General features: G+C 44.5%; 1 protein-coding gene across 1 annotated transcript in view; it reads left to right on the forward strand.

Moving 5' to 3' along the window:
• The window catches only part of rtn4rl1a (reticulon 4 receptor-like 1a), a 216,404-nt gene extending 202,519 nt beyond the window's left edge, over positions 1-13,885 (forward strand). Inside the window, exons 2-6 of the mRNA XM_031809532.1 lie at positions 7,773-7,945; positions 9,249-9,533; positions 11,444-11,553; positions 11,643-11,847; positions 13,134-13,885. Coding sequence (XP_031665392.1) covers positions 7,773-7,945; positions 9,249-9,533; positions 11,444-11,553; positions 11,643-11,847; positions 13,134-13,763 — 1,403 coding nt within the window. The 3' untranslated portion in view covers positions 13,764-13,885. The remainder of the gene's footprint in view (positions 1-7,772; positions 7,946-9,248; positions 9,534-11,443; positions 11,554-11,642; positions 11,848-13,133) is intronic.
• Positions 13,886-14,797: the final 912 nt, after the last annotated feature.

Here is a 14,797-nt window from a genome sequence, read left to right on the forward strand (position 1 = left end):
GTTAATGTCATTTTTTTGGGTACTGTGAAGAAACCCATAATGCTGTGTCTGGTGGGGTATGTACGGTGCCTTCGGGAAAGTATCCAGACCCCTGGACTGTGAAGAAACCCATAATGCTGTGTCTGGTGGGGTATGTACGGTGCCTTCGGGAAAGTATCCAGACCCCTGGACTGTGAAGAAACCCATAATGCTGTGTCTGGTGGGGTATGTACGGTGCCTTCGGGAACGTATCCAGACCCCTGGACTGTGAAGAAACCCATAATGCTGTGTCTGGTGGGGTATGTACGGTGCCTTCGGGAAAGTATCCAGACCCCTGAACTGTGAAGAAACCCATAATGCTGTGTCTGGTGGGGTATGTACGGTGCCTTCGGGAAAGTATCCAGACCCCTGGACTGTGAAGAAACCCATAATGCTGTGTCTGGTGGGGTATGTACGGTGCCTTCGGGAAAGTATCCAGACCCCTGGACTGTGAAGAAACCCATAATGCTGTGTCTGGTGGGGTATGTACGGTGCCTTCGGGAAAGTATCCAGACCCCTGGACTGTGAAGAAACCCATAATGCTGTGTCTGGTGGGGTATGTACGGTGCCTTCGGGAAAGTATCCAGACCCCTGAACTGTGAAGAAACCCATAATGCTGTGTCTGGTGGGGTATGTACGGTGCCTTCGGGAAAGTATCCAGACCCCTGGACTGTGAAGAAACCCATAATGCTGTGTCTGGTGGGGTATGTACGGTGCCTTCGGGAAAGTATCCAGACCCCTGGACTGTGAAGAAACCCATAATGCTGTGTCTGGTGGGGTATGTACGGTGCCTTCGGGAAAGTATCCAGACCCCTGGACTGTGAAGAAACCCATAATGCTGTGTCTGGTGGGGTATGTACGGTGCCTTCGGGAAAGTATCCAGACCCCTGGACTGTGAAGAAACCCATAATGCTGTGTCTGGTGGGGTATGTACGGTGCCTTCGGGAAAGTATCCAGACCCCTGGACTGTGAAGAAACCCATAATGCTGTGTCTGGTGGGGTATGTACGGTGCCTTCGGGAAAGTATCCAGACCCCTGGACTGTGAAGAAACGCATAATGCTGTGTCTGGTGGGGTATGTACGGTGCCTTCGGGAACGTATCCAGACCCCTGGACTGTGAAGAAACCCATAATGCTGTGTCTGGTGGGGTATGTACGGTGCCTTCGGGAACGTATCCAGACCCTTTGACTTTTTCCACATTTTGTTACGTTCCCATCCTTGCTCTAAAATGTATTGAATAAAAAATGTCCTCAGCAATCTACACACAATGCCCCATAATGACATATTGAAAACAGGTTTTTAGAATTGTTTGCAAATGTATTAAAAATTTAAAACAGAAAAACATTATTTACATAAGTATTCAGACCCTTTGCTATGTGACTTGAAATTGAGCTCAGGTCCATCTTGGTTTCCATTGATCATCCTTAAGATGTTTCTACAACTTGATTGGAGTCGACCTGTGGTAAATTAAATTGATTGGACATGATTTGGAAAGGCACAAACCTGTCTATCTAAGTTCCCACAGTTGGCAGTTCATGTCAGAGCAAAAACCAAGCCATGAGGTCAAAGGAATGGTTCGTAGAGCTCCGATGCAGGATTGTGTTGCGGCACATCACTGGGGATTTTTGCAGAATTGAATGTTGACAAGAACACATTTTTAAATGGAAGAAGTTTGTAAACAGCACAACTCTTCCTAGAGCTGGCTGCCCTGACAAACTGAGCAATCAGGGAGAAGGGGCTTGGTCATGGAGGAAACCTGGCACCATCCTTACGGTGAAGCATGGTGGTGGCAGCATCGTGCTGTAGGGATGTTTTTCAGCAGCAGCGACTGGGAGATAGGATCGAGGCAAAGATGAACGGAGCAAGGTACAGAGGGATTATTGATGAAAACATGCTCCAGAGAGCTCAGGATCTCAATTCACCTTCCAGTTCACCTTCCAAAAGGACAACCACCCTAAGTACACAGCCAAGACAATGCATAAGTGGCTTCGTGGACAAGTCTCTGAATGTCCTTGAGTGTCCCAGCCGGAGTCCGGACTTGAACCCGATTGAACATCTTTGGAGAGACCTGAAGATAGCTGTGCAGCATCGCTGCCCATTCAACCTTACAGAGTTTGAGAGGATCTAGTTTGGTAGTTTCAAGTTCCGTTGTGAACAGTTGTGAAGAGGGCACGACAACACCTTTTCCCGATCAGGAGACTGAAAAGACTTGTCATGGGTCCCCAGATCCTCAAAAGGTTCTACAGCTGCACCATCGAGAGCATCCTGACCGGTTGCATCACCGACTGTGTCATGATGTTGCCCTCTTTGGGTACAGCGAGCACCATCCCCCTTTCTCTGCACCATACCCCTATCTCTCTCTCCTACACCCAGGCTGCTGTTAGACAGGTCATAAATTCCTGGAGGAGATTCTTCCTCATGGCCAGACAGTATAGAGAGAGAGTGAGTTTTCATAGAGAGAACAAAGGAACTTCTTCCACCTCACAGAATTTGAGAACTGAACTATATTCATGTTCTGGAGAATGTATAAACGGTCGGTGAAGTAGTCAGCTATGAACTGGTCCATTTGGTACAATTCTTTGAAACTCATGAGAGACATTACAGCCACATTACCATAACCCTGTTTATACAAGAGTCTCAGTTGTGTGGCTTTCATCTAATTGTTGTATTAAATGAATGAGTAAAGATGAAACTATTTGTGAAATGATGTAATGAGATTTTAAACTGTTTAATGAAGGAAACTGCAATTCCCTTTGGAGTTGAACTAAATCATAGGCCCGCCACATGAGCACAGACATTGATCTGGCGTCATGGGACAGGCCCTTTCTGCTCTTCCGAATATAACCCCCACCTTGGGAATTTATCTTCAGACCACGCATCTCTCAATTACGAGAGGGCTAAGGGTTGAGTAAAGACCACGCTTCTCTCAATTACGAGAGGGCTAAGGTTTGAGTAAAGACCACGCTTCTCTCAATTACGAGAGGACTAAGGTTTGAGTAGAGACCAAGCTTACCTCAATTACGAGAGGGCCAAGGTTTGAGCCCATTGCTGAATTCTTAACCATACCACGTGGATAAACTCTGAGACTATCGAACCGACAGAATAAGAACAAGTCTTTGATACTAATTACTAGTCTGCAGCTAGGAATTCGGTATCATTGAACGTGAAGACCGTCAACCGCCGAAACATCGATTCTATAACAACATTGCGGAATGTTACTCTGAACTAACCATTGTAACCACGACAGAGAGAGAGAGGGCGGACAAACTCTCCAACGGAAACAAACTTTCCAACAGAGATCACGACGGAACACTGAGCGTAAATATATATATTGATTGCAATTATTCCAGAATGAGTGAGCGTTCATGTGTAAAGGATTAGCATTTCAATTGTTATAATTATCAACTTTGTTGTGACTTTTATCTCATTCGACCCCCACTTCCCTTTTGTCCACCAAGCCGCCATGCCGGTTTAGCCCACTAGGGCACATTCCCCTATCATTTCCTTGTAACCATATTTACTTGTCTGTTTGTGCATTTCTGTGATTATTTAGTTAGTTAATATATAACGGATTTAACTTCTTGACGCTACCCATCCCATTAGCGGGATCATTTTCGTCAGCAACCGCTGAATAGCATAGCGCCACAGTGAAATAATATTACAAAAAAATATTCATATTCATGAAATCACAATATTGCAAAACACAGCTTAGCCTTTTGTTAATCCACCTGTCTTCTCATATTTTGAAATGATGCTTTACAGCGAAAGCAATCCAAGCGTTTATGTAAGTTTATCGATAGAAAAGCAAAACTTACAGTAAGTAAGCTAGGTCACCAAAATCCGAAAAGCAATCAAATTAATCGTTTACCTTTGATGATCTTCGGATGTTTTCACTCACGAGACTCCCAGTTACACAACAAATGTTCCTTTTGTTCCATAAAGATTATTTTTATACCCAAAATACCTCAGTTTGTTTGACGCGTTATGTTCAGAAATCCACAGGAAATAGCGGTCATGACAACACAGACGAAAATTCCAAATAATATCCATAATGTCCACAGAAACATGTCAAACGTTTTTTATAATCAATCCTCAGAGTGTTTAAAAAATATATATTTGATAATATATCAACCTGGTGTGTATGTTTTTCAATAACACCGGGAGAAACAATGGCCGCTTTACTCTGTAGCGCAAAACTTACTCTGAGAGCACCCACCTATCCACTTGCGCAATGTGATCTTTCACGCTCATTTTTCAAAATAAAAGCCTGAAACTATGTCTAAAGACTGTTGACACCTTAGGGAAGCCACAGAAAAAGGAATCTGGTTGATATCCCTTTAAATGAAGGATAGGCATGCATAGGAACAGAGAGGTTTCAATGTAAGAGGCACTTCCTGATTGGATTTTCCCCAGGTTTTCACCTGCAATATCAGTTCTGTTATACCCACAGACAATATTTTTACAGTTTTGGAAACTTTAGAGTGTTTTCTATCCTAATTCTGATTATATGCATATTCTAGTTTCTGGGGCTGAGAAATAGGCTGTTTCAAATGGGTACGTTTTCTTTTGCCAAAAACAAAAAATACTGCCCCCTACTCGCAAAAGGTTAAGACAATTGATGTATGGATGACTCATAGTGAAGACTGGGTTCGTGCAGATAACCAACCATTTACGACATTTGGAATGAGACTATCGTGAGGTAAAGAATAATTCATTCATTAGAAGACTAATTGATCAGATATTAAAATATCTGAAAGTTATATTAGGAAAATTATAACTTTGTAATCTGAATATTTTCCTTGGTTCCCCGACTTCCTAGTTAATTACAGTTACATGATTAAGTTAGTTTAATCACGTAATAATAATTACAGAGAATTTATATAAATAAGTCTTCAGTTTAATGATGCCAGTACATCACTGGGGCCAAGCTTCATGACATCCAGGACCTATATACTAGCTGGTGTCAGAAGAAGGCCCAAAAAATTGTCAACGACTCCAGTCACATAAGTCATAGACTTTTTTTCTCTGCTACCGCATGGCAAGCGGTACCGAAACTGCAAGTCTAGGACCAAAAGTCTCCCAAGCCATAAGACTGATGAACAATTCATCAAATGGCCTCCCGGACTATTTACATTGACCCCTCTCCCCCCTTTGTGTTTACACTGCTACTGTTGCTCACTGTTTATTATCTAGTTACTTTACAAATGACCTCGACTAACCTGTACCACCGCACATTGACTCGGTACTGTTCAAATCAAATCAAATTTTATTTGTCACATGCCCCGAATACAACAGTGAAATGCTTACTTCCAAGCCCTTAACCAACAATGCAGTTTTTAGAAAATCCCTAAAATAAGTAAGAGATGAGAACAACAAATAATTAAGAGCAGCAGCAAATAACAATAGCGGGGCTATATACAGGGGGTATCGGTCCAGTGTCAATGGGCGGGGGCACCAGTGTTGAGGTAATTTAGGTAATTATGTTCACGTAGGTAGAGTTATTAAAGTGGCTATGCTTAGATAATAACAGAGAGTAGCAGCAGTGTGGGGGGGGGGGGACAATGCAAATAGTCTGGGTAGCCATTTGATTAGCTGTTTAGGAGTCTTATGGCTTGGGGATAGAAGCTGTTTAGAAGACTCTTGGACCTAGACTTGGCGCTCCAATACCACTTGCCGTGCTGTAGCATGGAGAACAATCTATGACTAGGGTGGATGGAGCCTTTGACAATTTTTAGGGCCTTCCTCTGACACCAGTCCTGGATGGTAGGAAGCTTGGCCTCGGTGATGTACTGGGCCATACGCACTACCCCCTCCAGTGCCTTGCGGTCGGAGGTCGAGCAGTTGACAAACCAGGCAGTGATGCAGCCCGTCAGGATGCTCTCGTTGGGGCAGCTATAAAACCTTTTGAGGATCTCAGGACCCATGCCAAATCTTTTCAGTCTCCTGGGGGGAGAATAGGTTTTGTTGTGCCCTCTTCACGACTGTGTGTGTGCTTGGACATGTTAGTTTGTTGGTGATGTGGACTCCAAGGAACTTGAAGCTCTCATCCTACTCCACTACAGCCTCGTCGATGAGAATGGGTGCGTGCTTCGTCCTTTTCCTGTAGTCCACAATCATCTCCTTTGTCTTGATCACATTGAGGGAGAGGTTGTTGTCCTGGCACCACACAGTCTGGTCTCTGACCTTCTTCCTATAGGTTTTCTCATCACTGTATAGTTTTTTTTTCACCCTATAGGTTTTCTCATCACTGTTGTGTCATCAGCAAATGTAATGATGGTGTTGGAGTCGTGCCTGGCCATGCAGTCATGAGTGAACAGGGTCCCAGGATCCTTAGCTTAGTGATGAGCTTTGAGGGCACTATGGTGTTAAACGCTGAACTGTAGTCAATGAATAGCATTCTCACATAGGTGTTCCTTTTGTCCAGGTGGGAAAAGGCAGTGTTAAGTGCTTTAGAGTTTGCATCATCTGTGGATCTGTTGGGGCGGTATGCAAATTGGAGTGGGTCTAGGTTTTCTGGGATAATGGTGTTGATCTGAGCCATGACCAGACTTTCAAAGCATTTCATGGTTACAGACGTGAGTGCTACGGGTCGGTAGTCGTTTAGGCAGGTTACCTTGGTGTTCTTGGGTACAGGAACTATGGTGGTCTGCTTGAAATATGTTGGTATTACAGACTCAGACAGGGAGAGGTTGAAAATATCAGTGAAGACACTTTCCAGTTGGTCAGCGCATGCTCGGAGTGCACGTAATCCTTCTGGCCCTGTGGCCTTGTGAATGTTGACCAGTTTAAAGGTCTTACTCACATCGGCTGCAGAGAGCATGATCACACAGTTGTCCGGAACAGCTGATGCTCTCATGCATGTTTCAGTGTTACTTGCCTCGAAGTGAGCAAAGAAGTGATTTAGCTCGTCTGGTAGCCTCGTGTCACTGGGCAGCTCTCGGCTGTGCTTCCCTTTGTAGTCTGTAACAGTTTGTTATCCCTGCCAGATCTGACGAGCATCGGAGCCGGTGTAGTACGATTCAATCTTAGTCCTGTATTAATGCTTTGCCTGTTTGACAGTTCGTCAGTTACCCCCTGTATATAGCCTCGTTAATTGTTATGTAAATATCTTGTGTTACTTATTTGATATTATTAAACTTTTAGTTCACTTAGTAAATATTTTTTTAACTCTACTTCTGCATTGTTGGTTAAGGGCTTGTAAGTAAGCATTTCACGTTAAGGTCTACACCTGATGTATTTGGCACATCTGACAAATAAAATTTGATCAAATTTAATTTTAGCACTTGGTGACCTATAGCAACACATATTCTCCAGATACTGACAGTTAGCACTTGGTGGCCTATAGCAGCACCCCAATAGAAGAGGCTTCAGATGAGGCAGGTGTACCTGTGTAACGGATGTGAAACGGCTAGCTTAGTTAGCGGTGCGCGCTAAATAGCGTTTCAATTGGTGACGTCACTTGCTCTGAGACCTTGAAGTAGTAGTTCCCCTTGCTCTGCAAGGGCCGCGGCTTTTGTGGAGCGATGGGTAACGATGCTTCGTGGGTGAATGTTGTTGATGTGTGCAGAGGGTCCCTGGTTCGCGCCCGGGTATGGGCGAGGGGACGGTCTAAAGTTATACTGTTACACCTGCAACCACAGCACTTCTACTTAATTTGTCCTGAGATCCTCTCTGAGCTTTACAGGAATATGGCTCTGAATATACACAACAACACCTCTTTACTTATCTCTCTCTCTCCTCTCTTCCTCTTTCAGGTTGTGGTGGTGTAGGTGTTCTCCTTGTCCTATGTGGGTGGTTGGAGCTCTCCTCTCCCTGTCCCAGAGACTGTATCTGCTACACCTCTCCCAGCACCGTGTCCTGTCAGGCCCATAACTTTCTGTCTGTCCCAGAGGAGATCCCAGCCCAGAGCGAGAGGGTCTTCCTGCAGGTAAGAGCCAGTAGATTACTCAGCCTCCTGTAGTCCAGAAAATTAAAAGCCTTTGTATTATTTTTTATGCAAATGTATTTAGTTATAGTTTATAAAACTGTTAAATAATTTGATAACCTGAATATTTTAAAGTTGGTTGTGTAGCTTAATTGAGTGCCTTGAACTTATTTTTGGAATAGTTTTGTCCGGAGCCATATATTTAGATACTGAATATTGTTTTCATTCTAGTCATTAATTTATATAGCATTATTGAAATATTCCCCATGTAATGGTAATAATACACATTGTATTATGTTAGATAGCGCATTGATTCCGCCTGGACTGATCTGTCTTGTATCTCACAAAGGGTCATGGTGATAGATCAAAGAAGTCCGGCTACAACGTGCTGTCTAAAATTAGAAAATATTACCTAGGTGACATTGTCTGTCTAACCCATTTCAGCCTCAAAACCGGTCTAAATTTATCTAAGCTAAAACAATACGTGTAAATAATGTTGCTGTTTTTGTCGTGAGGACGTTTTGTGATTCACAGAGCAGTATTTCTGTTTGACAACAGGCACGAAAGCTAACATAAATGTGTCCAATATTAGCTTGCTAGCTGAGCCAGTCACTGAAAGGATGCTGCTAACCAACCAGCTACCTACTTAGTGCTGCACACACAATATTGGATGCTTCCTACAAAAGTTAGCTAGCAAACTACTAGTAGTGCTAAAGCTAACATTTTTTGTTTCAACGAAGCAGCTGTTCTGCCACGAGTCATTGTTGTAGCCTCACTGAGAATTTATACTATACAAGCAGCACTCGACAAGCCACGCTAGTCTCACCCTCATGTGGGTGCTAACAAGCTAGCAAACAAGCTAAGTAGTGCTATGTATCAACAGCCATTGTTAGCCAATCCAGTACTGGTTCGAAGCTATGGTGAGCTTCGATTGGTCACGTGTCACGATATCGCATTCAGCTTTCTTCAAATTTAGTCCCACCCTGTTCAACTTCTCTCACTTTCCTTCCATTGAAAGTTGAATGGCTTTTGATATTTCACTATGCGATGCCTTCCTAGTAGAAACGGGTCATCAGGTTACTCAGCTGACCCAATGATGCAAAGATACAAGTTAGTGATGGCTGAGAAACATGCTGACTTGTGGACTGAATATCTGATAACAGTCCACTCTGGTTTGGTCGAATAATAACAACTTCCAATGTTCCAATCAGTCAATACCAGTTTCCAAAGAGCACCTGATCTGCCACACCCACACCCAGACCCTAAGCATCCTTTGTTATTCTCTTTCCTTCCTCCATTCTTCCAGAACAACAAGATCCAGCGTCTCCTGCGGGGTCACTTCAGCCCCACCACGGCCATGCTGTGGCTTTACTCCAACAACATCTCCTATATCCAGGCCTCCACCTTTCACGGCTTTGCCCGCCTGGAGGAGCTGGACCTGGGGGACAACCGTCACCTGAGGGCCCTGGCTTCAGATACCTTCCAGGGGCTAGGCCGGTTACACGCCCTGCACCTCTACCACTGTGGTCTTCTCAGCCTGCCATCTGGGATATTCGAGGGGCTCAGCAGCCTGCAGTACCTCTATCTACAGGTAGGGGAATAGAATAGAAATTGTAGTTATATTAGATAACTAGCTACACACATCATGGGTACAGTGAGAAGCCAGCATGTGTAGGCAACAATAATGTGGTGAACACAAGCCTCCCTGATCTCACGTCCTTCTCACAGAGTTGTATATTTGACCTATAGGCCTACAGATATTAGATCTTAATTTGAGTTAAGTTTCGTTGCAGGAGTAAGATAATCCTGCAGCAGGAAGCTTTGATATTCACAAAAAAGTGAAAATTTGTTTTGATAGGCTACAGTAGAGTATACTTTAGGTGTGAGATCTAGTGATAGAAATATAACTGCGGGTTTTCAGTCAATTTATGTTACTACTAGTGAACTTTCGATTTTCCAGCCTATTCTAAAATGGATTAAATAGGTTCCTTTTTCCACGCATCAATCTACACACAATACCCCATAATGACAAAGCAAAAACAAGTTTGTAGACATTTTTGCAAATTTGTACATTTACATAAGTATTCAGACCCTTTACTCAGTACTTTGTTGAAACACCTTTGGCATCGATCACAGCTTTTTGTCTTCTTGGGTATGACGCTACAAGCTTGGCACACCTGTATTTGGGGAGTTTCTCTCATTCTTCTCTACAGATCCTCTCAAGCTCTGTAAGGTTGGATGGGGAGCGATGCTCCACAGCTATTTTCAGGTCTCTCCAGAGATGTTCGATAAGGTTCAAGTCCAGGCTCTTGCTGGGCCACTCAGGGACATTCAGAGGCTTGTCACGAAGCCACTCATGCGTTGTCTTGGCAGTGTGCTTAGAGTTGTTGTCCTATTGGAAGGCAAGCCTTAGGCCCAGTCTGAGGTCCTGAGCACTCTGGAGCAGGTTTTCCTCAAGGGTTTCTCTGTACTTTGCTCCATTCATCTTTCCCTCAATCCTGACTAGTCTTCCAGTCTCTGCAATTGAAAAACATCCCCACAGCATGATGCTGCCACCACCATGCTTCACCATAGGGATGGTAGCAGGTTTCCTCCAGACAGGACGTTTGGTGTTCAGGCCAAAGAGTTTAATCTTGGTTTCATCAGACCAGAGAATCTTATTTCTCATAGTCTGAGAGTCCTTTGGGTGCCTTTTGGGAAACTCCAAGCGAGAGATGGTTGTGCAGAGATGGTTGTCCTTCTTGAAGGTTCTCCCATCTCCACAGAGGAAGTCTGGAGCTTTTTCAGAATGACCATCGAGTTCTTGGTTATCTCCCTGACGAAGGCCCTTCTCCAATGACTGCTCAGTTTGGCCGTGCAGCCAGCCGTAGGAAGAGTCTTGGTGGTTCCAAAATTCTTCCATTGAAGAAGGATGGAGGCCACTGAGTTCTTGGGGACCTTCAATAATGCTGAACTGTTTTGGTTCCCTTCTCCAGATCTGTGCCTCGACACAATCCTGTCTTGGAGCTCTACGGACAATTCCTTTAACCTCATGGCTTGGTTTTTGCGCTAACATGCACTGTCAACTGTGGGACCTTATATAGACAGGTGTGTGCCTTTCCAAATCATGTCCAATCAATTGAATTTACCACAGGTGGACTCCAATCAAGTGTTAGAAACATCTCAAGGATGATCAATGGAAACAGGATGCACCTGAGCTCAATTTCGAGTCTCACAGCAAAGGGTCTGAATACTTAAATAATGTTTTTCTGTTTTTGCTTGATATAAAAACCCTATTTTTGCATTGTTATTACGGGGTATTGATAAGATTGATAAGGGGGAATGTAATCCATTTTAGAATATGGCTGTAACATAACAAAATGTGGACAATGTCAAGGGGTCTGAATACTTTCCGAATGCACTGTACAGTATATCTCCCAACTTCTCTCTTCCTCCATCTCTCTCCTTCATTATCTGCCTCTCTCCCTCTATCCACTCTCCCCCCTCTCCCCCCCCCCCCAGGACAACCAGTTGGAGTTCCTGGAGGATGATCTGTTTGTTGACCTGCTGAACCTCAGCCACCTCTTCCTCCATGGCAACAGGCTATGGTCTCTCCACCAGAACACCTTCAGGTGAGACACACCTTTTTGATCGATTGATTGATTTAGCAGTGCTACATCTCCCAAAAGATCACCCTATGGATTGACTGCTGTCCCTCCAGGGGTCTGGGGGTGCTGGACCGTCTCTTGCTGCACCAGAACCGTCTGCAGTGGGTCCACCGTCTGGCCTTCCACGACCTGCATCGCCTCACCACCCTCTACCTGTTCAACAACTCTCTGACTGAGCTGTCTGGGGCCTGCCTGGCTCTGTTGCCTGCTCTAGAGTACCTCAGACTCAACGACAACCTTTGGGAGTGTGACTGCAAGGTCGGGACACAGTTCAAACACATCTCAAAACACACCTTCAAAACACAAACCTCAAAACACACCTTCAAAAGACACCTTCAAAAGACAAACCTCAAAACACACCTTCAAAACACACCTTCAAAAGACAAACCTCAAAACACACCTTCAAAAGACACCTTCAAAAGACAAACCTCAAAACACACCTTCAAAACACACCTTCAAAACACAAACCTCAAAACACACCTTCAAAACACAAACCTCAAAACACACCTTCAAAACACACCTTCAAAAGACAAACCTCAAAACTCACCTTCCAAAGACAAACCTCAAAACACACCTTCAAAAGACAAACCTCAAAACACACCTTCAAAAGACAAACCTCAAAACACACCTTCAAAAGACAAATCTCAAAATACACCTTTAAAACACACCTTCAAAAGACAAACCTCAAAACACACCTTCAAAACACACCTTCAAAAGACAAACCTCAAAACTCACCTTCCAAAGACAAACCTCAAAACACACCTTCAAAAGACAAACCTCAAAACTCACCTTCCAAAGACAAACCTCAAAACACACCTTCAAAAGACAAACCTCAAAACACACCTTCAAAAGACAAACCTCAAAACACACCTTCAAAAGACAAATCTCAAAATACACCTTTAAAACACACCTTCAAAAGACAAACCTCAAAACACACCTTCAAAACACACCTTCAAAAGACAAACCTCAAAACTCACCTTCCAAAGACAAACCTCAAAACACACCTTCAAAAGACAAACCTCAAAACACACCTTCAAAAGACAAACCTCAAAACTCACCTTCCAAAGACAACCTCAAAACACACCTTCAAAAGACAAACCTCAAAACACACCTTCAAAAGACAAATCTCAAAATACACCTTTAAAACACACCTTCAAAAAACAAACCTCCAACACCACACATCTCTTTCAGCTAGCCTTCCGCTCAAGCCAAATGTTCATTTAGGCCAGGTTTCACGCTTCACATTTAAAGGTGATTTTCAATTGAGTTGAATGCGATCTCTGAACAGAGAAACATTGCCTTGAAAAGGTGCATTATTACCAATGCTCTACAACACGCCTCGGATTGAATCCCGAACTAAGTGAACATTTTATTGACATCGGTGCATGACTAAGCAAAATTCGACTGAAGGCGAAGCTAGGATTTTCTCCAAAGGTGCACTGCACTATTAACAATGTGCCTATGAATCCCAGGGTTAATGCAATGTGTCCTTGGGAGTTATGAAAGGCATCTCATATCAATGTATTACTATTCTTATCATCCAGGCCCTGCCGCTGTGGGATTGGCTGCGAAGGTTCCGGGGCTCCACGTCGTCTCTGGGTTGCGTCTCTCCTCCAGAGCTTCAAGGCCGGGACCTGAAGGAGCTGAGGAAAGAGGAACTACCCAGCTGTTCAGCAGGAGAAACCCAGGGAGGAGGTGTCATAGGCGGGGAGGCCGAGCTGGGGGAGTCCCTGAAGAAAGAGGAGGACCATCGACTCCATCACAGGAACCACAGGCACCGCCATAACCACCACCAGCACCCACACCTCCCACACGGGGATCAGCACAATGGGGACCTGTCCCCCTCGCCCCTACCCCTGCCCAGGCCGCCCAAGGGGAGCCGCAGGAACTGTACCCGCAACAGGGGGCGTAAGGGAAAGGGAGGGGGTCAGGGGGGCTTGAATGAGGTGCAGACACTGAGGGAGGTGGAGGAGAAGGACAACGCCCCTGGAGGGGGTAAACATGACCCCTCTGCCCCCACTCGCAGGAGGAACAAGTGTGTCCCTAGGACTTCAGTTGGACCGCCCAGCGGGGTCAAGAGAGCCAATAGTAATGCAGCGTCCCGCTCCGCTGGGACTTTTCTCTGTGTCCTATTGGCTGGGCTGCTGTCACTCACTGCTGTGATCCTCCTCTGAGACTGAAAGGAGGGTGTTTTATATTAACCCCTACAATACAGTACACACTCCTCTGAATGTCAGACCCACTCTGGCTCCTGCACTGAGGTGTGTGTGTGTGTGTGTGTGTGTGTGTGTGTGTGTGTGTGTGTGTGTGTGTGTGTGTGTGTGTGTGTGTGTGTGTGTGTGTGTGTGTGTGTGTGTGTGTGTGTGTGTGTGTGTGTGTGTGTGAGTGTGCGTGTGTTTAAATGTACTCTGTGTACCTGTAACATATGGCAGGGAAGTTCTTTGGGAGTCATAACTGAAACGTAACAGGTTATCTGTCGCTATGATGTCATAAGGGGGAGTATGGTGTCATAAGGGGGAGTATGGTGTCATAAGGGGGAGTAACAGTCTGTCACATCCAGAGTTCTGATTGTGTGGTTGATCAAATGAACTGATGATTTAAGAATACACCTACTGCTACAACCATATCACCTGAAAGGATACCTCAGCACAGACATATGATAAGATGACCCTGACACAGGTTGTTGCCAAACTGTAAAAACATCCTTAAAAACACGAATCCACTGGCTTCTATAATCCTGTGTTTGTAACCCATGTAAGTACAGTGTGGTTTGTGTGAACAGTCTCCATGTCTGTCTTCCCACTTTAAAACAAGCCAGAAAGAGGAGAGTGAGAATGATGGAATGAGTATATGGAACCCTAGCTGTCCAATGAAGGGTTGAGAGAGTGGAAAAACTGCTGCTTTAGATGCAGTCCTCACTCTGGAGATTTCTGAACTAAATGATGGACCTGAAAGACTGAAAATGAAACACTCTGATTCTACTGAACTGCTGCTATGTCTGAGGAGAGAGAGCTCTGGAACTCCCCTCGTCATTCTGGAACCTTCAATGTTCTGAAACCTTCATGGTTCTGGAACCTTTTTCAATGTTCTGAAACCTTCATGGTTCTGGAACCTTTTTCAATGTTCTGAAACCTTCATGGTTCTGGAACCTTCATGGTTCTGGAGTCTTCTTCAGGATTTGGAACACACAAAAACATGTAATGGAGAG

This window comes from Oncorhynchus kisutch, linkage group LG29 (genome assembly GCF_002021735.2).
Source record: "Oncorhynchus kisutch isolate 150728-3 linkage group LG29, Okis_V2, whole genome shotgun sequence".
NCBI classification, from domain to species: domain Eukaryota; kingdom Metazoa; phylum Chordata; class Actinopteri; order Salmoniformes; family Salmonidae; genus Oncorhynchus; species Oncorhynchus kisutch.